Source organism: Amblyraja radiata, chromosome 3, assembly GCF_010909765.2.
Source record: "Amblyraja radiata isolate CabotCenter1 chromosome 3, sAmbRad1.1.pri, whole genome shotgun sequence".
NCBI classification, from domain to species: domain Eukaryota; kingdom Metazoa; phylum Chordata; class Chondrichthyes; order Rajiformes; family Rajidae; genus Amblyraja; species Amblyraja radiata.
The window spans coordinates 117,950,393-117,977,930 of NC_045958.1; the positions used below are offsets into that span (position 1 = coordinate 117,950,393).

The window sequence follows — 27,538 nt, forward strand, 5'->3', positions numbered from 1 at the left end:
AAACAATCTGGCGTATGAGGGATGGTGATGGAAATCCTCTTTGTGGCCATTTGTATTGAAACCATTAGCTTAAAACTCCAACAATATTCAAGGATGTGTTTTAATTATTTTAGTCATGAGTTTGCAGTTTAAAAATGTAGTAGCATCAAAGGTATGGGGTGTTGTTAATGGGGGGGGGGGGGGATGCAATTCCAAATCAAGGGAGAGTGACTGGTAGTGAACTTAGGAGCCTGGGATTTGTGGTAGGTGCACAGGAGTAACTGAGTCAGTCACTCAAGGGTTTTTGAGTGATTACGGTCAGGAAATCAAAGCATGGAAGGAGGTAATTGGTCATGTATTGATCATGGTAAGGATGGAGGTCAGTACTGGAGGGGGAGGTTTGGCGGAATGCATCCAAAGGAGAACCTAATTTGTGTTCCCAGTGCTGGGCTGGAACCTACTCCAAGAAGGCCGTTTCAAATTTCATCACTGTAGAGTAGAATAGACAGCACTGTCAAAACCTGGAACCTAAAGACAAACAAAACCTTGTGAACACATTTATTTCAGTAAAAGCAAAGTACACAGGAAATGGCACCATTACCTGGGTTTCTGAAAAGGAAATAATCCATTCATACAAACAGGATTCATGGCAGAAAGTTCCAAATTGACACAATTAGTCACTGATGTCATTGTAATTGTGTTCCACTCCAAAATGTTGATATAGATCCAAAGGAAGAAATCAACGGTGTTTGATTAAATTTCTCAGCCACTGAATGCAGAGGTTTTCATAAATAGGAAATAGTGGTTAAGCAGCTATTGTGTTGATGACCTTCAGATCTATATCAAACTCCAGCACCCTCACATCTTGATTGTTATCAGCTGATAGGGTACATAAAACTCCAGATTGATTTGGTTTAAAAGCATTGATCTGTAACCTTCATGGTTAAAGCTAGCAAGCTTATATTCATTGTGTATGGTGCCCCAATGTAATTATACACATCAATCTACTGTTTCTTACTTTTTGCAGTAATGAGGCTGAAATAGTGCTGTGATCCTCAGAGGATTAGTCCATAATCCATTATGGCGTGAAAGCAAGCATTAAATAGCACCATCAAAATTAAAACCCCTCTTTATGTAACAATGATGGTACTTTTTACTTTGTGCATTTACAGATTAATCTTGACAAATTTAAAGATCTGAAAGACAATCAAGAAGCAATAAATCCCTCTCTAAAATTTGTTGGATTTTTATTGATTCTGTTTCAATTATGGATCAATTTTAATAATTATTTGTTACCTGGAACTTGTCAGATCATATTTCAAAACATAAACTATGACTCTTAGAGATACAATAAAATTTGTGAGTTTTGAATGGGTATTTTTTTGTATTTTCTGTAGGCAAAGCTTGGATTTTCATCTAAATCGTATAAGCCTTTTTAACACGGTATTATGGTTCATGGCAAATGCAATTGGCATTTAATCATTTTTGACTTATCAATAAAAACTGATTTGAAAATGTTATTTTCATATTATTTTATTTTTGATTTGTGTTTTATTCTGTCAGATGATGCATATCAATCCATCTTTGCCCCTGGTTGTCGTTGAGACACACATTAGTAAAGATATTGCAAACTAATGTCTTATTCTATCATTCCAGAAATGTTGTTTATTAGGTAACCTTAAAGGGAAGCATGCTCCAAGAACAAAAGATTGCTTTTGCCTAATAATTTAATATGCATACATAAAGTCGACTACATTTATAAATAAGAATCTGTGTATTTAGCTTCTATTGATAATATAAATGCTTTAAAAATAAAGACCGTGAGACAAAGGAGCAGAATTAGGCCATTCGGCCCATCGAGTTTACCAAATTCTTGCCTTTTAAGTTTCCTTTGGTGCACTGGTCACTTGCACACGCCCACTTGTTTCCTTGTAATGACAATGATCTCTGATTCATTGAGGCTAATTGCAGTGTCTTCTACCACCAGCCAAGTTGAGTTCATCTAACTTGGTACAAGTTATGAATTACACAAGTAGATGGAGTTGTAACGAAGATGTACAGTATGCATGCCTTCTTTAGTTGAGGCTTTAATTATGAGAATCAGGAAGTCAAGTTGTAGCCTTATTAAACTTTGGTTCGGCTGCATTTGAAGTATTGTGTGCAGTTCTGGACTGCAGGAAGGATGTGGAGGCTTTGGAAAGGATGCAGGAGAGGTTTATCGGAATGCTGCCTGGATTAGAGAGCATTAGCTATAAGGTGAGGTTGAACAAACTTGGGATTGTTTTCCCTTGAGTGTCAGGTTGAGGGCGACCTGATAGAAATATAAAAAATTATGAAAATCGTAGAAAGGGTACACAATCACAACATTTTTCCCAGGATGGAGATGTCAATGACCAGAGAGCAGAGTAAGAGGGGGAACATTTAAAGAGGATGTGTGGTGGAAGTATTTTACTCAGAGAGTGGTGGATGTCTGCAACACACTGCCTGGGGTGGTGGTGATGGAAGCATATATAATAGTGTTGTTTAAGAATTTTTTAAATAGGCACGTGGATATACAGGGAATGGAGGAATATGGATCATGTGCAGGCAGAGGAGATTAATTTACCATCAAATCGGTACAGATGTAGGCTGAAGGGCCTGTATCTGTACTGTTCTATGTCCTTTTAATCCACATTCAAACTCATTATATCACCATGTGGCAGCTCCTGGTTTATAGGGGCTGCAAAAATAAACATGTGCTGCCTGACCAGCTCTGTGTTTCCAACATTTTCTCTGTTGATTTATAGATGCCTTGTATATCATTAATCTTGTTTATAGTTTTTGTTTTGAAATGGCTCCTACTTTTCTGCTAGTGCTTATACAGTGCCCTCCATAATGTTTGAGACAAATACCCATCGTTAATTTATTTGCGTCTGTACAAAATTTGAGATCTCTAATAGAAATAATCACGTGGTTTAAGTGCACATTGTCAGATATTAATAAAGGCCATTTTTTAAACTTTTTGGTTTCACCATGTAGAAATTACCGCAGTGTTTATATGCAGTCCCCCCCCCATTTCAGGGCACCATAATGTTTGGGACACAGCAATGTAATGTAAATGAAAGTAGTTATGTTTAGTATTTTCTTGCATATTCTTTGCATGCAACGACGGCGTGAAGTCTGCGATTCATGGACATCACCAGTTGCTGGGTGTCTTCTCTGGTGATGCTCTGCCTGGCCTGTATTGCAACCATCTTTAGCTTATGCTTGTTTTGGGGGCTAGTCCCCTTCAGTTTTCTCTTCAGCATATAAACAGCATGCTCAATTGGGTTCAGATCAGGTGATTGACTTGGCCACTCAAAAATTCATCATTTTTTAGCTTTAAAAAACTCCTTTGTTGCTTGAGCAGTATGTTTGGGATCATTATCTTGCTGTGGACTGAACCACTAGCCAATGTGTTTTGAGGCATTTGATGGAGATAGGATGTGTCTATACACTTCAGAATTCATTATGCTACTGCCATCAGAAGTTGTATCATCAATGAAGATAAGTGAGTCAGTACTGTCAGCAGCCATACATGCCCAGGCCATAACACCTCCACCATGTTTCACAGATGAGGTGATTTGCTTTGGATCTTGGGAAGTTCCTTCTCTCCTCCTTACTTTACTCTTGCCATCACTCTGACATAAGTTAATCTTCGTCGCATCTGTACTCAAGACCTTCTTCCAGAACTGTGATTGCTCTTTTAAATACTTCTTGGCAAACTGTAACCTGGCCATCCCAATTTTGCGGCTAACCAGTGGTTTGCATCTTGTAGTGCAGCCTCTGTATTTCTGTTCATGAAGTCTTCTGCAGACAGTGGTAATTGGCAATCCACACCTGACTCCTGAAGAGTGTTTCTGATCTGTCGGACAGGTGTTTGAGGATTTTTCATTATTATAGAGAGAATTATTCTGTCATCAGCTGTGGAGGTCTTCCTTGGCCTGCCAGTCCCTTTGCGATTAGTAAGCTCACCAGTGCTCTATTTCCTCCTAATGATGTTCCAAACAGTTGATTTTGGTAAGCCTAAGGTTTGGCTGATGTCCCTAACAGTTTTATTCTTGTTTCTCAATCTCATAATGGCTTAAATTGTGGAGTACAAGAAGCAAATAATTAAATAATAGGTCTTTGTCCCAAACATTATGGGTAACTCATCCATGGAAACAGGATGCACAGATATCGGACATCATTTTTTAGTGTTTTCACAATTATTTTCGATAGAAGTTAATATCTAAAAATGTAAGGCTGTTTTGAGATGATTTTGGGATACAACAGTTAGCATGGCTCTGACTCACTCTGATTTATAATGACTGCTATCAGCTTTCTACTATGTCATGGTGTAGCTTTATAGATTCAGTGATTGACTGTGCGAGAAACTTTCAGCGCAATGCTGTTGTCAAATCAGTGGGCTGATGTGATCTATTGCATACTTCCATAAATGATGTGTTGGATCTCCAGACTGGACGTGACCTGCCTACTGGTGGCTTTTATAATGTTACAAATTGGATATTTTATCCACATTCCACACTTTGGCTTTTCAGTCGTCAATTTTGCGATGTGGAGTTATTTTCCACTTAATACCATTAAATTCCACTTCATTTCAGTTTGATGCCTTACCTTAGACCCAAGTAGATTTCAATCAGTTTTGCATTAATGTAAGTTACTCTGTACTTTTACTTTATAGCTTCTTACAAGATCTTTGCGCTTCTGCATACGTGGAAGAGCTTAGTGAGCATCCCACATAATCTGGAGAGCAAATATAAGAGTAATTGTTAATCTTTTCTCCACTCTCAGATAGTGTGTGGACATAAATTTAATTCATAGGAAACTCAACATGCGAGAAATGAATTTATAGAATGAGCAAAAATCAAAAGCAAATCATGAGCAAAAATAGACTAATCTTAAAAATTAATTTAATTTAAAAAATATATTGTTTTGATGACCCGATAGAATTCTAACTGTTTGCCAGGCATAAATGTTCACTTTCAATATAAAGATTTTCAAAAGTAATGCTGATTTTCTGACCATTTTTCTATTTTCTAGTGGGAAGATGAACGAAATTTAGGTGCATCATTATTTTTGCTTGGACTGAAACAGAACAACACAGTTGGTTTGAGCTCTCGCCTTCTGGGTCTTGCATTTCTTGGTATGTTTCTTGTGACTAACATTATGAGAAGACAAATTATTTCCATTGAGTTTTAAAAGCAGTCAATTTTGAACTAACAAGGTGCTGCCCTGTAAACAATGTGCGGCTTCAGAAACACCTAATTTGCCGAGACCAACGCACAGAATTGGCACGTGGTCTGGAAACCTATCACAATAGTGAAAGGCTTAGATCGAGTGGATGTGGAGAGGGTGTTTCCACTGCTGGGAGAGTCTTGGACTAGAGGTCATAGCCTCTTTTAGGAAGGAGATAAGGAGAAATTTCTATAGACAGGTGAATCCATGGAACTCATTGCCACAGAAGGCTGTAGAGGACAAGTCAGTAGATAATTTTGAGGCTGAGATAAATAAATTCTTGATTAGTACAGGTGTCAGGGGTTATGGGGAGAAGGAAGAAGAATGGGGTTAGGAGGGAGAGATAGATCAGCTGTGATTGAATGGCGGAGTAGACTTGATGGGCCAAATGGCCTCATTCTAGTCCTATCACCTATGAGTTTATGACAATTTACACACTGACAATGATTGTTCCACAATATTACATAGATATACATGGATGTGTTATAAAAAGATTCAAGATGGGGCCTGGAACCAAAGTCACGAGTATGCAGATCAGCAAATAGAAAATCAACAAATAACAAGCATTCGGTGTATATAGCTTTGAACTTCAAGCACCCCTGTCTGTACATCCATTTTCTAAAATAGTGTGTTATCATTACAGGGAAAATTGAAGTATATAAAGGAATCCGTGCGGTTTATACCAAAATGCCCCTGATCTGGACCCCTGGATACTTGAATCGAGCTCTAAATGTGATGGAGGACATGAAGAAATCATCAGATGGAACAAAGCTTTGTAAAGAAGCGGTAAGACTTTAGATGTGACCTATATAAACATGGTAGATTTTATTATGTTAGTTGTTTGTGTGTGTATGCCTTTAAGCTATATTGGTTATCAGTTACTATGATTTCAGCTATCCCTTTTTCTAAACTTGTCCAGCACCCTAACATACTGCGATTTCTGTGCATTATTAATTATCACCTTGTTCATCCAATGATTTAAATGTAACATCACTAAAGTTAATTCCTTCAGCTACCAAACCCCTAGCTCTGAAATTCGCTCATTAAAACCTCTCTACCTGTCTTTCCCTCATTAAAATGCCACTTGGAACATATCTCTTTGACTAGACCAATCGGTGAACACAATATATTTGTGTTAAATTACATTTTTGTGAAACGCATGCAGTTTTTTTGCTACATAAAAGGCAATTTTTAATGGGGGCATGAGTTGAATGATTATATCGTTCTCTACTTGAAATGGGTCTCAACTTGGCTAGCGACTGGAGCCCAAGTTAGAAGGAGAGGCTGAACACGCTTGCATTATTTTCTGAAACAACAGAGGTCAGTGGAACACCTGATGGAAGTATAGAAAATAATGAGAAGCATAGATAGGGTAAACAGTCACAACCTTTCAAAATGGTAATTGACAGATTATTGATTAGTAAGGGTGTCAGATATTATGGGGAGAAGGTAGAAGCATGGGGTTGGGAGGAAAAGCCATTGTTGAATGGTGGAGTAGTGTCAATTGGCTGAAAGGCCTAATTCTGCTCCTATGAACTCATGACCAACCTTTTTCCCTGGGTGGAAATGTTAATAACTAGAGAGAAGATCTTTTAAAGGCAGAGAGGGGAAAAGTTTAAAGAAGATGTGTGGGGAAAGTTTTACACAGAGTGGTGGGTACGTGAATCCTGCAGCAAAGGGAGGGTTTAGATTAGTTTCGATATACAGAGCAGAAACAGGCCCTTCGGCCCACCGGGTCCTCGCCAACCAGCAATTCCCGCACATTAACACTATCCTACACACACTAGGGACAATTTTTACATTTCCCAAGCCAATTAACCTACAAACCTGTACGTCTTTGGAGTGCGGGAGGAAACTAAAGATCTCAGAAATCACGGGGAGAACGTACGAACTCCGTACAGACAGCACCCACAGTCAGGATCGAACCCGGCGTTGCATTCGCTGTAAGGAAGCAACTCTCTACCGCTGCGCTACCGTGAAGAATTTGATTTTCTGTGAACTGCACTTATCAAGACTCTGGAGTTGTAACGTATTTTATCGAAAGATAATACAGGTGCACAACCTTTTATCCGGAGTTCCGGAAACCGAAAAACTCCGAAAACCGGCCATTTTTTCCAGGATGTCGTCTGCACACCAAAGCTCGCGTTTGGCGCCAAACTTGACCCGAAATGACCCACGGTCAACCCAGGTCTGTACTACTGTAGCAGCTGCCTCCTCCCCGGAGACCGGGGAGACACTTAAACATCTGTAAATCATTGCTTAAATGTTAGTCAGTTAGTTTGGAGGGCTTTTATGTGAAGGGGGAAACTTTAATTCTTAGTCCCCTACCTGGTCGGAGAGGCGGGGAGCGGTCAATGCCTTACCGGGTCGCCGTGCAGTAAGCTCCGGAGCGCTGTGGCCGCCGACTCCCAGCTGGGGCTGCGGGCGTCCGGCCGCGGGCGGCGCCGGTTGTAGCTCCGACCCCGGCAACTCTACCCCTGGCTGCGCGGCGCTCCAAATCCAGCGCGGCCCGCGGCCGGACGCCCGCAGCCCCAGCACCGCTGTGGCCGCCGACATGTTGTGTGTCGGCGGCCACAGCGCTCCGGAGCTTACCACACGGCGACCTGGTAAGGCATTGCCCGCTCCCCGCTGGTATCCCAGCGCTGCGACGCCGCCGACTCCCAACATCGCGGCGCTGGGGCTGCGGGCGTCCGGCCGCGGGCCGCGCTGGATTTGGAGCGGCGCAGCCAGGGGTAGAGTTGCCGGGGTCGGAGCTCCAACCGCGGCCGGACGCCCGCAGCCCCCAGCTCCACGATGTTGGGAGTCGGCGGCCACAGCACTCCGTAGCTTACTGCACGGCGACCCGGTAAGGCATTGCCCGCTCCCCGCCTCTCCGACCAGGTAGGGGACTAAGAATTAAAGTTTCCCCCTTCACCCCCCCCACCACATAAAATCCCTCCAAACTAACTGACTAACATTTATGCAATGATTCCCCGGTCTCCGGGGAGGAGGCAGCCGCTCCAGACTTTTCAAGCCGCCCGCGCTACCTACCTAAGCTACGCTAAAAATCTTCCATTCGGAAATCAGAAAAATTCCGAAATCCGACAAGTGTCTGGTCCCAAGGCTTTCGGATAAAAGGTTGTGCACCTGTACTGAAGAGACTATGTGAATTTTTTTTATGGTCTTGGAAAATGCTTCAAATTGTAGTCAATGCCTACTATGTTCTGTTGTGCTGAAGCAAAGCAAGAATTTCATTGTCCTATTAGGGATACATGACAATAAACTCACGAACTTGAACAAATTACAACAGCAATGATAATCTATTGAGGATTCAATTTTGAAATCTTATTTGCAGCTTTTGTGGCAAGTTAACATAAAACAAAATCATTTCATCTTTAGGCATGATGAGCTCTTTGCTTAAATATCCACCACCCACTCATCCTGAAAGTGAAGCTTAGTTAGATAATATTACACAACCTTGGTACATAGTAAATGTTGTCATGACATTTCAGTCATACTGAGAAGACTGTAGTTTCTTATTAACTCAAAAGCTCCTTATCGTGTTGAAGAGTCAAGAGTTTTTTATTGTCGTGTGTCCCAGATAGAACAATGAAATTCTTACTGGCTGCAGCACAACAGAATATGTAATCATAATAAATAATATAACAAAAACTCAGAAAAAAAGAATAAACATTAACAGTGCAATAATAATAATAATAGTCTATTGTAGTTCATAGCTTATGAGGCTGTTGTGCTTAATAGCCTGATGGCTGTAGGGAAGAAGCTGTTCCTGAACTGTTACAGTTCTCAGGCTCCTGTACCTTCTTCCCGATGGCAGTGGTGAGTTGCACGTATGGCCAGGATGGTGTGGGTCTTTGATGATATTGGCTGCCTTTTTTAATGTTTTATGTATCATTCCTAACTGTCACCGTATGTCATGTTGTCACTTGTGGGCGGAGCACCAAGGCAAATTCCTTGTATGTGAATACTTGGCCAATAAACATATTCGTTCATTCATTTATTTTTGAGGCAGCCACAATGCAACCAGTCAGTATGCTCTCTACTATGCACCTGTAGAAGTTCAAGAGAATCCTCTTTGACATACCGAATCTCCGTAATCTTCTCAGGAAGTAGAGGCGCTGATGTGCTTTCTTTATGATTACATCAGTGTGCTGGGTCCAGGAAAGATCGTCATTCAATAGCACATGTGAAAGTATTATGGAATTGGAGTATCTGCCAAAAGCTGCTTCCCATTTTTATTTAGGGCCAACAAAATAATGTTTTATCTGCTGCCATTCCTTTTTAAAGTGAGGTCTAGCCATAAATAGAATTCATTAGAAACATAGAAAATAGGTGCAGGAGTAGGTCATTCGGCCCTTCGAGCCTGCACCGCCATTCAATATGATCATGGCTGATCATCCAACTCAGTATCCTGTACCTGCCTTCTCTCCATACCCCCTGATCCCATTAGCCACAAGGGCCACATCTAACTCCCTCTTAAATATAGCCAATGAACTGGCCTCAACTACCTTCTGTGGCAGAGAATTCCAGAGATTCACCACTCTCTGTGTGACAAATGTTTTCCTCATCTCGGTCCTAAAAGATTTCCCCCTTATCCTTAAACTGTGATCCCTTGTTCTGGACTTCCCCAACATCGGGAACAATCTTCCTGCATCTAGCCTGTCCAACCCCTTAAGAATTTTGTAAGTTTCTATAAGATCCCCCCTCAATCTTCTAAATTCTAGCGAGTACAAGCCAAGTCTATCCAGTCTTTCTTCATATGAAAGCCCTAGCTACTCAATCTCATATAAAGGAAATCTGGAAACGTCAGTTCTGATGAAGAGTCATGGACCTGAAATGTTAACTGTTTCCCTTTCCTAGATGTTGTCTGACTTGCTGACTGTTTCTAACATTGCCTACTTTTCACATAGAGTTTGCATATTCTTTGAGGAGCACCTTTGGTTGCTCCTGGGTGCTCCACATCCCAAAGATTTGCAAGTTAATAGGCTAATTGGCTACCATCAATTTCCCTACACACGCTGGTGAGTGCAGGATCTGAGAGAAATTGATGGAGAATGAATGGATATTAGCATTGTATTACTCTAAATAGCTTCATGGTGGTTGGTGCAGCCTTGGTTGGTCTATGGACTGTTTTCATGCTGTGTAACAAATTTTGGATTCAAAACCAGTGGAAAATGATCGACCCAATAATTAGTTTGGAAGGTCAAAGGGTTTGAGAAGATTTACAAGCGAGAAAAGCAAAAACAGATGGATGTTAAATGTTGCCAATGCTGAATGGAAAATATATTTCATGAGTTCTGTTGAAGTAGTTAAGGGTGAAGCTGAACGAAACCCAGGAATCTTTGTCTCGAGTAAGGAGTCTTGGTAATTTGCAAAATCTGAAACAGTAATTGCTAATGCTAATGCTTGTTACCCGGGGAAATCACAGGAGATTTATTCTCATGTTTTGCAGGTGGATACCATGGCAACCATATTGGAGACAGCAGCATTAGAGACCAGTGAATCCACCGTGACAGAAGAATCAGAGGAAACAAAGCAAGAAGATGAACTTACTGAGGAGGATCATATTGAAAGATCAAATCTTGCAGGCTATTTGAACCAATTTAAGGTGTGTACAATATTGACAAAGTACATTTTAAGGAAAGGTTGGTGAATTTCTAATACAAAATATAATGGCATATGATTATCATCACCATTGGCAACCCCTTGGGATCAAGGATCACTTGTGTTGTGATGAAGGTGATGTGGAAGAAGCGTATTGCCACTGGTGTAGTTGAAGGTGCATGATGGGATGGATGGAGTATGTGTAATTTGGGTGATGGTGCTCTCCAACTGCTGTTGACACTATGTTACTCTGCTCTCGATGAATGAACACAAGGTTCATGATGGCGTTCCACATGCTTGTGCTCCATTTTGAGCAGCCATGGTTTTCCTATGAGCCAATGCGAATATTACACTTTTGCAAAAAGGTTCTCAGAACATCCTTAGATTTCTACCTTGGCCAAACATCAAAAATCTCAGCAACTTATCAAAAATTACAGCAGGATCTTGAACAAGTGGACTGAGTAATGATTAATAGAGTTTAACGCCGATAAGTGCTAGATGGTGCATTTTGGGATGTCAAACCAGAGCAGGACTTACACGGTAAATCGCAGGCCCCTGGGGAGTGTTGTCGAGCAGAGGCATTTAGAATTGCAGGCAAAAAGTTCCTTGAACGTAGTAATAAAGATAGATAGGGTGGTTAAGAAGAATTTTGGTACATTGACCTTCATCAGCCAGGGTATTGAGTATTGAGGCTGAGATGTTATGTTATCATTGTACAAGTCATTAGTAAGGCCATATTTGAAGCATTGTTTTCAGTTTTGGTCTCCCTGCTATAGGAAGTTGTTAAGCTGGGAAGAGTGCAGAAAAGATTTATGAGGATGTTCCCAGGACTTGAGGAGCTCAGCTATCAAGAAAGATGAGATTGACTAGGGAGGATGAGGCATGATCTTATAGAGGTGTATAAAATCATGAAGGGAATAGATGGGGTTTAATAGGAACCTGTAATTACCTGACTCGCACACAGGTAAAGGTGTAAGCATCTTTAATAAACATCCCAGTCAGATCTGCAGTACATTGTACGTTCAGTCTGCTGCATCTACTGAATAATATAAACGAGTTCTTAACACTATAAAGCATGCACTAGGCGGGGTTATTACTACTAAGTATTCTGATTGGCTAACATGCAATAGCCAATCTACATCGCTCGTAGAAATTAAAAGCAACTACGGCACTTAAACAATATGGTGATGGAATATATTGTAAGATTAAACAAAATCGCCGTATCTAGTGGGTGGCCTGCCCCTTTCCTTCTGAAAAGATGGGGACTGGGGATGGTGATAATGTTGGTGACCCGATGGGCTTGAAGGGAGAGGCCGCCACAGAGGAGCCGGGGTTGGACCGATGCGGAGAGCCCAGGGCACTGGTTACAATAGGAGACGCAGGGGCTGTCTTGGTCGCAACAGGTGATGGGACGGCTGCAACAGGCGCCGGTGTAAACACGAACGGTGGGGCATCAGGACCCGCGGGCACCGGATGTGGTTCCTTCACTGGAAGGCTGCTAAACAGTCACTCCACCTGATTCTGCTGCTTTGCACTGACAATTTAATAACTCTGGCACTGGCCACTAAAATCAGCTGCCCTGGACATTTTATGATTGTTTCTACTGTATTTTAATGTTGCTGTTTTACCTGCTTTTTAACTATTTGTACTGTTTCATCAGGGACTGGATTGTTTTTATTGTTTTATTATGTGTGAAATGTTTAAGTTTTATGTGCGATGCTCCGGTATTCCCTGGGAAACGTCTTCTCACTGTACAATTGTTGCTTTGCAAGTTGACAATAAAGGTTGATTGATTGATTGATTGATTGATTGATTGATTGATTGGTTGATGGTTGCATCTGTAGAGGACACCATCTACTTCGACCAGGTAGGAGCGTGGTTCCTTTGAGGGGCTATGAATGTGCCCTAGTCTGGTATGTCCTTTGTCAGTTTGTAGGCGTACCACTTGTCCTTGTACTAGTGGTTTACTCGGCTTGCTTGTCTTGTCGTAAAACCCTCTTTTGCGTGTCGCGTTTAAATTGCACTCCCTTTGTATCGCGGTGGGAGAGCGGACATACGGCTGCAGCTGTTGCTGGGAGACGGGCAGTGGTGGACGCGTCTGGCGAGACATTAGCTGCTGGGCGGGGGAGCCGAGAACGCTGTCCCTTGAAATGTTCCGTAGGTTGAGTAGGTCCGGGTAGACGTCGGATTTTGCTAGGTAGGAGCGCTCCATGAGTTGTTTGGCGCGCTCGGCAAGTCCGTTGGACTGCGGGTATTCTGGCTGCTGGCAACGTGTTGAAAGTTCCATCGTTTGGCAAAGTTCTTAAATGCCTGACTGGTGAATTGCCTTCCATTGTCAGTTTGAAGGCGGACAGGTGACCCATGCATGGACAAGTGGATTGATAGTTTCTTGATCACTGTCTCGGAGGTGATCGTTGGAAGCAGGTCAATTTCAAACCAGCTCGAGTAGGAGTCCACCAAGACAAGGTAGTGCTTCCCGTGCCATTCAAAGATGTCGGTGGCCAGTGAAGACCACGGAAGGGAAGGAGCTGGCTGAGGCAGGAGGGGCTGCTTCTGCTGATGTGGTGTCAAGCTGTTGCAGATAGCGCACCATTCGGTCTTTACCATTACCTTGTCATTCCGGGCCAGTAGATCATGTTTTGGGCCCGTTTTAGAGTGGCCTCCGTGCCGGGGTGGCCTCTGTGGATATCGTCATAGTACTCACCCCGTAGAGTGGGTGGGATGACTTCCTTGTGGCCTTTGATGATTATCCCGTCCTGTAGCACTAGTTCATCACGAACCAGGAAGTAGGGTCGAATTTCTAGCGGGGTGTTTGACTGTTTGTGGGGCCATCCGTTCCTTATGACAGTGGTAAGCAGTTGCGAAGTCTTGTCCGTAGCTGTGTATTCAGCAAGGCGACGTAAACGATCAGTGGGCACGAACGAGACTGAGAATTTGTCTTGTTCGATGGGGTGGCGTTTGCTGGTAGTGCACGGAGCTCTGGAAAGCGTGTCTGCAATGTGCATGTCTTAACTTTCTTGTATACGATACGGAAGTCAAAACGCTGCAGTTGCATCATCATGCGTTGTAGACAAGCCGGGGCAGCGTGGATGGGCTTGTTCAGGATCGTGACCAGTGGCTGATGGTCAGTCTCAACCGTGATAGTTTTGCCAAAAATGAAGTCCTTAAATTTTGAACAGGCAAAAACTATGGCGAGCAGCTCCTTTTCAATTTGAGCATTGCGTTGTTCAGTGTCTGTTAGGGTTCGTGATACATAGAAGACAGGCATCACACCGACAGGCCGCCGGTGGTCGTCTGTCGGCCACGCAGCGCCTAGCCCGTACTGGGATGCATCGCAGGTGATGGTGATCGGCAGCTTGAGGTTGAAATACGCCAGCGTCGGTGCGCTGGCTAGCTGGAGCTTGAGCGTCTCGAAGTCACGTTTGTGTTGCGAGTACCAGGACCATGTTGTATCCTTGTGAGTCACCCAGTTCTGACACCATGTAATTACCTGATTCGCACTCAGGCAAAGGTGTAAGCATCTTTAATAAACATCCCAGTGTCAGATCTGCAGTTCATTGTACGTTCAGTCTGCTGCATCTACTGAATAATATAAACGAGTTCTTAACACTATAAAGCATGCACTAGGCGGGGTTATTACTACTAAGCATTCTGATTGGCTAACATGCAATAGCCAAGCTGCAGAACCTGAGGGGCAACTATTTCCACACAGCAGGTGGTGGATATATGGAACGAACTGCCAGAGAAGGTAGGGTACTATACCAACATTTAAAATGCATTTGGACAAGTACAAGGAAAGGTTTAGAGGGATATGGGCCACATGCAAGCAGGTAGGACTAGTATAGTTGGGGCATCTTGGCTGGCATGGGCAAGTTAGGCTGCTTACCGTGCTCCATGACCTGCCCAGGTGGGGCTCGGAAGTAGAGTACTTCTTCTGAGAATGTAATGTTTGGCATGCAAACATAGGCTTATCCGTCAGAGCTGATTGAGTTTTATCTAGTTCCTCATTGGAGATATTGGACTGGTAGAGGACACTGATATTGGTGCACATAACCTGACATTATATTTGAATGATTTTAGTATTGCTTTATTGTTGTCACATGTACCAAGACACGTTGAAAAACTTTGTTTTGTGTGGTATCCAGGCAGATCGTGCCATACAATTGTACCATGCATGAGTACTGCAGGTAGCACAAAACGGAATTTTTAGTTTTATTTAGTTTAGAGATACAGCACGGAAGCAGGCCCTTCGGCCCACCGAGTCCGTGCCGACTAGCAAATGGTTCAATTGTACTTTATTGTGACATGTACCGAGGTACTTTTTTTGCATACAGTTCAGTAACAATCTGACTATACGTTAGGTACAATCATACTTAAGTGCAAAAGTATAAGATAGTAGCAATGTTACAACATTTTGAGATTTAAAAAATCAAGTCTGCAAGTTATCCCATCAGATAAAGCATAAAAAGAAGTTTAATTTGACACCTAATTCACTTTCATATCTCAAGTATTTAAAAAGTTATGGCCATTTTCATACTCGGAAATTAGCATCTTGTTCCCTATTGATTTTCTATGGACATAACAAAAAAGCTGTGATCATGGACAGTCAAAAGCACATAACTTTCTTAAAAATTAAGTGAACTGAATGAAATTTTCAGTTGTCATAGATTGAAGCATTCTGAAACAAATATAAAATAATCTTACTTGGATGACCTGAAATTAAAGCATATAATTAGTTAGTTACCCAATTGTAGCTAATTTCAAACTTCAATTACTAGATCTAAACATCTATCCATTTCTTAATAAATGATTAACATTTTTAAATAGCCTAAGAGTCCAAATAATATTCACAAATAATTCACAATAAAACATGATTTTTAAATCTCATTTACATTAATTTATAGGCCAAATGTAAGGAATTTAGTGTTCAATTGCTGTAAATTAAAGTCCATTTAAATCAGCTTTCTAGTGGGATCCTGTGAACGCGCTGGTTTAGAACGTTCACATTGCAATAGATTTGTGCCCTCAAATGCCCAGAAAAATACTGCGGGATATAATGGGGCCCAAATTAGCTACTCGCAACATTAAACTTTGTATAAAGGGATCTTAAGAAGCCCTTTTTAACGTAAAAATAAACAGCCTACCTTCCGTTTTCCCCTGTATGAGATCCGACCCGTTGTCGGCGGTCGCGGGTTTAGAGGTTAATTTTTAACCTACTATAACAAGTAAATAAAGCCCTTAAAACTAAAAATAGCTCCAGTGACGGAATCTTCCAGCGATTTTTCGTTAATAATTAACTAGGCTGAAAAACCTCGATTTGAACAGCCTAGAGAAAATCGCGTTTTAAACCCGCCCCCCTCTAAACGGCGCCAAAATCGCGCACACGGGCTGGGACAGATTTTCAGCGATCTTCAGGTAGGCTTTGCAACATACCTAAAGATAGTAGATTACACTGAGGCAGCACAAAAGAGTCACCAAGTTTCCAATGCCATCTTCAACCCTTTAAATTCAGAATTGTTAAAAAATGTTAGTGCCTTAACTTGGCCATAACGGTCATTTTCCAGGCAGCAGCACTGAATTGGAATGGCAGGGGTTGGTCTGGCTAGGCATTCTTCTGGTGTTTTGAAGGTAATACATATCTGAAGTGCAGGATCACTGCTGTCCAATAGACCTTAAACTATCATCAAAACATTTTTCCTCAGCTGACCAAAAGCTGTACTGGCAATCTGAAGGCAGTAAATAAATCATCATTGTTATCATATTGATTGTGGTAACACCCACAATATGGGATGTGGTCTGTGGTGGGCTAGGTCTCTTAGTTGACCCAGTTTGTCATTTGTGATGTTGTACAGGTTGGGAAGGATCCTTTGTTTTGCTGATGTGAAGTGGAAGACCCAGTCTCTTTAATTCTATAGCAAGCAAGTTGACAACGACTGCTTCTGAATAAGTGCAGAAGCTAGTATCGTCTGCAAGCTGCAGCTCAATATAGATTTCTTCTTCAAAATGGCTTTGTCCCAAGGGAGCCTGAGATTGCCATGATACTGAATGCTAGCAACATCCTTGCTCTATTACCTTGTTTAAGCACCGTATCCAGGCTTTTAATGAAATGCCTTTCCAATATTTTGCCTTTATCTGCGAACATACAAATAAAACTTTTAATTAAAAAATTCTTTATAGTACGATATCCCTGTCTAAAGGATATTAGAACAGCTGCCTACAAATCCTGCCAAATAATTCTAAATATTTGCATGCCTACAACTTCTGGCATAGAAATAAGGCATTTAATTTTATGTTTTACTAGACTAAGTGGGACCCGTTGGGTCCCAGCATCACACAGGAGGGCTGGTCATCCAACGCAATATTCCACCTCTCCACCAATTCTAATATTGGTGGCCAGTTTTGGGGGGGGGGGGGGCTTTCTGGAGCGCTAGTATGGGTGTTGTGGGCTGAAGGGACTGGTTTCCAGAGGGCTAGTATGCAAATTGTGCGCCAAATGGATTCTTGGGCTGGCGTCTCAGTCAATCAAGCCTGTTGTGCTGGCAACTCACTCACTCACGGCTGGTGGGCTGGTAGTTGACTCACGGCTAATCCTTGAAATTCTATTTCAAGCAGGGTATAAGGCCACCAAATTCAAGTGCAGTTTCTTACCACTTCTAGCAGGGTGCAAGGCCACCAAATTCAAGTGCAGTTTCATACCATTTGAAGTAGGGTGCAAAGCCACTAAAGACAGCGAGTCGTGACCTCTCCCTCCTCCATCTTGCAGAGACTGAGCCACACCCACATTTCCGGGTTTTATAACCCCTCCCCCCCCCCCCACCGGAAAAGGTGTGGCTTTCATGGAGTGATTGACAGGAGAGAGATTCTCAACATTTAAAAAAAAACTAATAACACTTTTATTTTTCATTGATGGGAAGAATTCTCTGCACCTGCTCAGCAGAGGGGGACTGAGTAAGATGGCCAAAAATCACAGCGGCAAATGGTAGCGTTTTATCTAAAATCAATATACAGTGCAAACAGGAAGTAAGTGCATTTACAGTAGTGCCTTTTAACTTCAAGCCAAAGCACCCAAGCCACCATTTGCAGTAAGTAGTGCCTTTCAACTTCAAAGCTCCCAAGCCACCATTTGCAGTGTGGTGCCTTTCAACTTCAAGCCAATGCACCCACGCCCCCATTTGCAGTAAGTAATGCATTTTAACTTCAAGCCATTGCACCCAAGCCACCATCTGCAGTAAGAAGTGCCTTTCAACTTCAAGCCACACCCAAGTCACACCCAAGCCACCATTTGCAGTAAGTGGTGTCTTTCAACTTCAAGCCACACCCAAGCCATCATTTGCAGTAAGTAGTGCCTTTCAACTTCAAAGCTCCCAAGCCACCATTTGCAGTAAGTGGTGTCTTTCAACTTCAAGCCACACCCAAGCTACCATTTGCAGTAAGTAGTGCCTTTCAACTTCAAGCCAAAGCTCCCAAGCCACCGTTTGCAGTAAGTAGTGCTTTCAACTTCAAGCCAAAGCACCCAAGCCACCATTTGCAGTAAGTAGTGCCTTTCAACTTCATGCCACCATTTGCAGTAAGTAATGCCTTTCAACTTCAAGCCAATGCACCCACGCCCCCATTTGCAGTAAGTAATGCATTTTAACTTCAAGCCATTGCACCCAAGCTATCATTTGCAGGAAGTAGTGCCTTTCAACTTCAAGTCAAAGCTCCCAAGCCACCATTTGCAGTAAGTGGTGTCTTTCAACTTCAAGCCACACCCAAACCACCATTTGCAGTAAGTAGTGCCTTTCAACTTCATGCCACCATTTGCAGTAAGTGGTGTCTTTCAACTTCAAGCCACACCCAAGCCACCATTTGCAGTAAGGACTGCCTTTCAACTGCAAGTCAAAGCACCCAAGCCACCATTTGCAGTAAGTAGTGTCTTTCAACTTCATGCCACCATTTGCAGTGCCTTTCAACTTAATGCCAAAGCACCCAAGCCACCATTTGCAGTAAGTAGTGCCTTTCAACTTTAAACCACAATTTGCAGTAAGTAGTGCCTTTCAACTTCAAGCCAATGCACCACGCCCCCATTTGCAGTAAGTAATGCATTTTAACTTCAAGCCATTGCACCCAAGCCACCATTTGCAGTAAGTAGTGCCTTTCAACTTCGCCACACCCAAGCCATCATTTGCAGTAAGTAGTGCCTTTCAACTTCAAGTCAAAGCTCCCAAGCCACCATTTGCAGTAAGTAGTGCCTTTCAACGTCAAGCCAAAGCAACCAAGCCACCATTTGCAGTAAGTAATGCTTTTCAACTTCAAGCCACACCCACGCCCCCCCCCCCCCCCCCATTTGCAGGAAGTAGTGCCTTTCAACTTCAAGCCAAAGCAACCAATCCACCATTTGCAGTAAGTAGTGCATTTCAACTTCATGCCACCATTTGCAGTAAGTGGTGTCTTTCAACTTCAATCCACACCCAATCCACCATTTGCAGTAAGTAGTGCCTTTCAACTGCAAACCAAAGCAACCAATGGACATTTTTTTTGCAAGCTTTAGAACCAATAGACATTTTTTGCTAGCTTTAGAACCAATAGTCTTTTTTTTTGCAAGCATTTTAGAACCAATCGACATTTTTTTGCAAGCTTTAGAACCAATAGACATTTTTTTTGCAAGCTTTAGAACCAATAGACATTTTTTTGCAAGCTTTAGAACCAATAGACATTTTTTTTGCAAGCTTTAGAACCAATAGAGACACTTTTTGCGAGCATTAGAACCAATAGAGACACTTTTTTCAAGCATTAGAACCAATAGACATTTTTTTACAAGCTTTAGATCCAATGGTCATTTTTTTTTGCAAGCTTTAGAACCAATGGACATTTTTTTGCAAGCTTTATAACCAATAGACATTTTTTTGCAAGCTTTAGAACCAATAGACATTTTTTGCAAGCTTTAGAACCAATAGACACATTCTGCAAGCATTTTAGAACCACTAAGGGCACTTACATTTGAGTAGACATGTGTTCAGTGTTATTCACAGCTCAGAGAAACGTGACCCTCTGCCTTCCTCCAGCTTGCAGACACTGATTGAGGGACACCACTTCCTGGTTTTATAGTCCCTCCCCCCTGCCGCCATCGGGGGCAGCAGAGAGAATGGGGAATTTTGTAAAAACATTAATATCTCTGTCATTTTTAATCGACGGGAAAAATCCTCGGCACACATGCAGCGGAGGGGGGCTCTGAGCGAGGTGGCCAAAAATGACGGCCGTAGGTGGCGGCGTTCTCTCGGAAATCGCAGCACAGATCGTTTTAGTAATATAGATAGATAGATAGATTTCAAAAGCCTGGATTGATATGACTGATCAGAAAATGTTTTTGTCAAATCAATAGGCTCAATACAAAGCAACCTTTCAATATCTACTTCTCATTTCCAGCAGGAAATAGATATTGACAACAAAGTAAGGCCATTAAGTGTCTTGTCCTTGCAATTTTGAAAATCCATTAAAATACGATTGTCTGAAAATCATTTTCCCAGTGTTGTTTTTGTTAGTGCTCAGTATTTTTATAAATTGACTGTATCCAGCGTGAAACATGATAATGACCATTCTGGGTCATTTCATGTTAATCCCAAAACTTTGCTCAATGCTCTTGGTCCCCAATCTTTCCCTCAGACACTTCCTGGTCTAAATCATTCTGTCAGATACCCTTATCCTCTTGGGCAGTCCTTTGGGGGGGGGTCATAATTGACGATTTTAATAGATTCTGAGACCAATGGGAGAACTGCAGACTCTTCAGCAAATGGGTAGTAAATTTTCTGGACTTCTTTGTGATTCTGATGCAGAAGCAGGCGGATATCAATACAATTTATTTTCAATGTACCCTCTGAACTCTGAGTGTTTATGGGCCATAAATCCCGAGTTCTGGGATTTTTTTTTAAAGAGGGGTTTTGATCACATTCTTGAATCTTTTCCTCTGTCTGCCATGTAATCTCTTCTTGTGAAGGAGGTGAGACAGAGTCTGATTTGGGTGTCTGGTGGTGTCTGGATTGTGAACAATAAGTGGCTCATTAGACCTCACCAAGCATAAATAGGGCCTCAATGCTGGAGATATCAGCCTAACAGGTATTGGTTTGGATTTGGTGAATTTTGCGAAGATGGTGTTGCTTTCTTGGGACTGTTCTGGACAGATCATATAACAGGGAAGCCAAGGCTCACTGCTTAGTTTGAGTTCAGTTTAGTTTGTTTTCACATGCACAGAGGTACAGTGAAAAGCTTTTTATGTGTGGCTAACCTGTCAGCATAAAGACTGTACAGGATTATAATCAAGCCATCTACTTTGTACAAAGGGAATAACGTGAATTATGTTTGGTGCAAGATAAAGTCCAGTAAAGTCCGATCAAAGATAGTCTGGGGGTCTCCCATGAGGTAGATAATAGCTCGGGACTGCTCTCTAGTTTTGGTAGAATGGTTCAGTTCAGTTTCAGTTTTAGTTTATTATATCATATGTACCGAGGTACAGTGAAAAGTTGCCTGATAACAGCCTGCTGCTCAGTTGTGTGCATGAGTTTTGTGCCAGGCTCAAGCTCCTGATCTTCAAATATCTTTTTCTCAATCAACCTTGGGATGCGCCAGTTCATTTAAAGCATTAGTGAATTGTATCTTTGATGTCTGCTTTTTCTGAAAATTGGCTCTCAAAATGTGTGAAATGGTCTGCATTTTCTAGCCTTAATATTTCATGATCCTTAATATTGGAGTGCAGTGTTGCACAGCAAGAGCAGGCTGGTATTTGGACCTTTTGTCAGGCACTTCTAAGAACAGGTTATGCCTTATCCTCTCCTAACTTTTAGCAGATGTGTCCTGAAAGAATCTTGGTTACATATCCACCTCCCTCACAGCCACTTGCCCTGTCCTCTATCCTGACCCTAGTCCCAGTCGTGAGCCTACTGCCGCCAGCTATCTCTGACCCAGCCTTGGTCCTGGGCAATGTATTCCCAAATCTGAAGAAATGCAGCAGGATTTCAAAATTCAATCTTTGATAATACTTTAATCTGCAAGAGCGAGACCACTGCCAAAATATATTATTTAAGGCCGAACAAAACATCATTGCTTGATTCTGACTGAGAAATAGGATTCAGTAAACAGGATGAAAATTCTACATTCTTTAATTTTCATTTATTGGAAGCTGTGCAAGTTTGAGAATGTTTCCAGAGAGTCCTGGACTGGTGCATTATCACAGTGCAAGTTGGAACATTGGTTGCTTGAGACCAGTTGCCAAAAAAGGATATTGCATTTAATATTGCTGAAGATTGTTGGAATGTAATTTTTAAATCGTGACATTTTAATGGAACAATTGAAGATCTCTAATGTTTGTACAATTTGTCTAACTGGTTTTGCTGCAGACATTTGTTCAAATATGATATGGAACAAAAGCTCCTGGTGCTGAATGTCAGGCACCAACATGTCTGCGTTTCATTTGTTTTTTTGCATCTTGGTAAGCAAGCGGAGATAAACAAACCAGATTTCTCCCTGGGCACGTGTATTATCTTGTCTGTTAAGCAGGTGAACAAAGTGGAATAATGAACAGCCTCCAACTTGATACCTGAGCCACTTCTAAACACCAGGGACAATATTTTCCTGTGTTTGCTAACTGGTAGGTGCGAGCTAGACTGTCACCAGAGAGTTTTAATGGATGTTGTGTTCGGTACTCTACCCCTCCAATGATTAGTAAAAATCTCCTGTTAATTTTCTCTGCTATAGGAACAGCACAAGATTCCTCGGTGCCTGAAATCTTGTTGTTCATAAGTGCAGAGTCAAAATTGAACATTAGCTTATCCTGGGAACATCAGGACTTGAGTGCTGTTCTTGATGCCATATTACATTTATACCTTACAGTTCATATTTCCATCTCATTCTTCCTACTTCAGTGAGCATTTCATATTTTCCATACGAGCTATCATCAGTCTGTTTTACATTCTATCTACCTCATCTTAAAGTCTGTGCCATCTCTTCACAGCTTTTTACATATCCATTATTTGTGGCAACTGAAAAGTTCAAGTTTGAAATTGTTTTTGTACCTGAGGCCATGATATTAATTTAAATCAAAATATGAAGCAGCCCCATTGATACTGGAGGAACCAATTTTGTGCTTCATGTCCTGTGGCCAATTTCAATTCATTCAACCACTTAATTCACAGGGTAGATTTTCTCATGCCTGATGAGAGCAGAGATAGATAGATTCTTGATTAGTATGGGCGTCGGGGGTTATGGGGAAGACGGCAGGAGAATGGGGTTAGGAGGGAAAGATAGTCACGGCAGTCACCGTGGCACAGCGGTAGAGTTGCTGCCTTACAGCAAAATGCAGTGCCAGAGACACGGGTTCGATCCCGACTACGGGTGCTGTCTGTATGGAGCTTGTACGATCTCCCCGTGATCTGCAACACTCCACACTCCAAAGTTTCCTCCCACACTCCAAAGACGTGCAGGTTTGTAGGTTAATTGGCTTGGTTAATTGGCTTGATAAAAATGTAAAAATTGTCCAAGTTGGCGATATGCAGAGTACTGCCCTGCTGACTACAAAATTCAGAAGGTTCAGAAGGATAGATCAGCCATGATTGAATGGCGGAGTAGACTTGATGGGCCAAGTGGCCCAATTGTGCTCATATTACTTAGGAACTTATAATCTTAAATTTAGTTTAAAATGTTAAGTGTAAGAATATTAATTAAGTAAAATTGGGGGAGGGGGGGTAAGCTTACACAACTTATATTCATAACTCATAGGAACAGAATTAGGCCATTTGACCCATCCAGTCTACTCCGCCATTCAGTCATGGCTGATCTATCTTTCCCTCTCAACCCCATTCTCCTGCCTTCTCCCTATATCCTTTGACACCCTTACTAATCAAGAGTCTATCAGTCTCTGCTTTTAAAATACCGAATGACTTGGCCTCCACAACCATCTATAGCAAAGAATTCCACAGATTTGCCATCCTTTGATTAAAGAAATTCCTCTTCATCTCCTTTCTAAAGGTGCGTCCTTTTCTTCTGAGACTATGTCTTCTGGTCCTAGACTCTCCAATCCATCGTTTCAATCAAGATTGGTGATTCCATTCAGTATGAATGGGAATGTGTTTTGTCGCCTACCTTCCCCAGTGTGGAACCAAGGGTCCAGCTGTGAAATTTATCGGTTCAAAATTTGTGTGCTCTTCCTCTAATATACTAGATCCAATGCGTTCAAGATTCAGCACACCTGATCTCCAGACTGCTCCTGACTTTTGCATTGCAATGTACAGACACGGAAGTCAGAGACGAGCTGACCTGTGAAATGCCGGCTAATAGTCAGTGACTCCAATACCTTTTCTAATTAACGCCATGGTAGAATTCTTGCCTAAAAGTTAATTCTGCCCTCAACTCCTTTAAACATGCTGTATCTTGGTAAAATTTGTGCTCAGTAGAAAGAAGATAGGAATCACAGTGGTGCACAAACTTTTATCCGGAGTTCCGGAAACCGAAAAGCTCCGAAAACCGGACATTTTTTCCAGGATGTCGTCTGCACACCAAAGCCCGCTTTTGGCGCCAAACTTGACCCGAAACGACCCACGGTCAACCCAGGTCTGTACTACTGTAGCGGCTGCCTCCTCCCCGGAGACCGGGGAGACACTTAAACATCTGTAAATCATTGCTTAAATGTTAGTCAGTTAATTTGGAGGGCTTTTATGTGAGGAGGGAGGGCGGGGGGGGGGGGTGAAGGGGGAAACTTTAATTCTTAGTCCCCTACCTGGTCGGAGAGGCGGGGAGCAGGAAATGCCTTACCGGGTCGCCGTGCAGTAAGCTCCGGGGCGCTGTGGCCGCCGACTCCCAACATCGCGGAGCTGGGGCTGCGGGCGTCCTGGTCGGAGAGGCGGCGCCGGTTGGAGCTCCGACCCCGGCAACTCTACCCCTGGCTGCGCGGCGCTCCAAATCCAACGTGGCCCGCGGCCGGACGCCCGCAGCCCCAGCTCCGCAATGTTGTGTGTCGGCGGCCACAGCGCTCCGGAGCTTACCGCACGGCGACCCGGTAAGGCATTGCCCGCTCCCCGCTTGTATCCCAGCGCTGCGACGCCGCCGACTCCCAACATCGCAGAGCTGGGGCTGCGGGCGTCCGGCCGCGGGCGGCGCTGGATTTGGAGTGCCGCGCAGCCAGGGGTAGAGTTGCCGGGGTCGGAGCTCCAACCGGCGCTGCCTCTCCGACCAGGTAGGGGACTAAGAATTAAAGTTTCCCACTTCACCCCCCCCACCACATAAAATCCCTCAAAACTAACTGACTAACATTTAAACAATGATTTACAATGATTCCCCGGTCTCCGGGGAGGAGGCTACCTACCTAATCTACGCTAAAAATCTTCCATTCCGAAATCCGAAAAATTCCGAAATCCGAGAAGTGTCTGGTCCCAAGGCTTTCGGATAAAAGGTTGTGCACCTGTACAATGTACTCGTACTGTATATTGTCTTTAGTATGACTGATCAAGGAATAAAATACTGGGCATCTTTCCAATTCTTTGCGACAAAGTAAGTAAAAATAGTGTGTGTGGTTGCAAATTTTTATGTTCACTTGCCTATTTTATCTCTTGCCTATCGTACATAATATATTTTATGTATCTCTTGCCTATAGTACATAAAATCAGTTCCTTGCATGTATTATTCCCTGACCTCTCCAGTCGTCTAGTCCTTTCTGAACATCTCTTTTTTTTTTTGCCTTTTCGGGAGGGTAGAGTGAAGACCATGTGGAGCATAAATACCACTGTAGATCAGTTATGTTATTTGCCATAGATCTGTCTCGTATATTTTATGAAATTGCATTAAAGTCATTTATTACATCTTATTGCTGCCCTTATCAAGTCTAATTTTCTAATCTTTTTTATTGAAATGTTTTTTTTATTGAAATGTTTATCTGTCTCAAAGTTCTATTCCCTCTCTTTTGCCGTCCAGAATAATAACTTAAAATACATTGGAAGACGGCCAGTGTCTGCAAAGGAGGAAAAAAAGTACATTAGGGAATGGTATTCTTTGCCAAAATTGAAGATTGAGATAAATGGCCAATTAAAGGTAGAAAAATATAAGCAGGGAACTACCTTTCACGGATGAGGAGTTTATCTGCAATCTTTAATGAATAATGTGCTATAATAGATAATCAGTGAGATAAAGAAAGGACATACGATGTGTCAATTGCAGGCATAGCATGAAAAGAACCAGGAGTGACCCAAGTGCAAAAGAACTGTGTGGGAGAGAACAAAATTGGAGAAGTAATTGGTGATCCAGGCAGATATAAAGTATAAATAAAATAAATGGAGCTGCATCGGCCAAAAACATTACATGGAAAAAACACAGATCCACCCAAGATCCCCAACCCACTTCATTTCTGAAAAGGAATTTGATATTGAATAGCAAAATCATTTCTTTATTTGCCTCCGTACTCCACAATTTGAGATTTGTAATAGAAAATTCACATGTGGTTAAAGTGCACATAATTCAGATTTTAATAAAGACCATTTTTATACATTTTGGTTTCACCATGTAGAAATTACAGCTGTGTTTATACATAGTCCCCCCAATTCAGGGCACCATAATGTTTGGGACACATGGCTTCATGGGTGTTTGCAATTGCTCAGGTGTGTTTAAATGCCTCCTTAATGCAGGTATAAGAGAGCTCTCAGCACCTAGTCTTTCCTCCAGTCTGTCCATCACCTTCCGAAACTTTTATTGCTGTTTATTAACGTGAGGACCAAAGTTGTGCCAATTAAAGTCAAAGAAGTCATTATGAGACTGAGAAACAAGAATAAAATTGTTAGAGGCATCAACCGAACCTTAGGCTTATCAAAATCAAGAAGAAAGAGAGCACTGGTGACCTTACTAATCGCAAAGGGATTGACAGGCCAAGGAAGACCTCCACAGCTGATGACAGAATAATTCTCTCTATAATAAAGGAAAACATTCCCAAACACCTGTCTGGCAGATCAGAAACACTCTTCAGGAGTCAGGCGTGGATTTGTCAATGACCACTGTCCGCAGAAGACTTCATGAACAGAAATACAGAGGCTACACTGCAAGATGCAAACCACTGGTTAGCCGCAAAAATAGGTTGGCCGGGTTACAGTTTGCTAAAGAGAACTTAAAAGAGCTATTTCTCCGTGGATAGTCACCTTGTCGTGGTGGAGAAGCTTGTGTGGATCTGAGATCCTGAGAGTGATGCCGTCTGGAGCTATGTTCCTGGTAGGGCCACCCATGGTGGTAAGGTCTAGGGGAGGACTCTTGACAAAGAGCAATCCAACTAAGACCTCAACGGTGGAACAGGTGGAGGACGATGGCTGACCATAGTGGAGCATCACAACAGCTGGGAAGGCGGATGAAGGTTGCAGCAGAAAAGGGTTTCCGGTCGTCTTGGACTCCTTGCCACTGGGTCCTGACCCAGATCTGTCAAGGACCGTGGGATGGCTGTCTGTGCACCATTCTCCCCACGTTAAACAAAGTCACACACAGGCGTCCTCCATATAGGGAACAGCATCCTGGAGACACTCATGGTCAGCCACGACTGAATGGGGCGTAAGACTTAAAAGAGCAACCACAGTTCTGGAAAAAGGCCTTATGGACTGATGAGATGAAGTGGTTGGTGCCAAGAGCTAAGTATGGAGGAGAGAAGGAACTGCCCAAGATCCAAAACATACCATGTGGTGGGAGTGTTATGGCTTGGGCATGT

The 27,538-nt window shown here is 42.4% G+C and overlaps 1 protein-coding gene across 2 annotated transcripts in view; it reads left to right on the forward strand.

The window, feature by feature from the left end:
• Positions 1–27,538, forward strand: part of mrps27 (mitochondrial ribosomal protein S27) — a 106,512-nt gene that overhangs the window by 70,002 nt on the left and 8,972 nt on the right. For both annotated transcript variants that reach the window (XR_004411503.1, XM_033018695.1), the window contains exons 8-10: positions 5,041–5,143; positions 5,879–6,021; positions 10,688–10,843. Coding sequence is in view for 1 of the 2 variants with exons in the window: in XM_033018695.1 (XP_032874586.1) it covers positions 5,041–5,143; positions 5,879–6,021; positions 10,688–10,843 (402 nt within the window). In the remaining variant the exon portion in view is untranslated. The remainder of the gene's footprint in view (positions 1–5,040; positions 5,144–5,878; positions 6,022–10,687; positions 10,844–27,538) is intronic.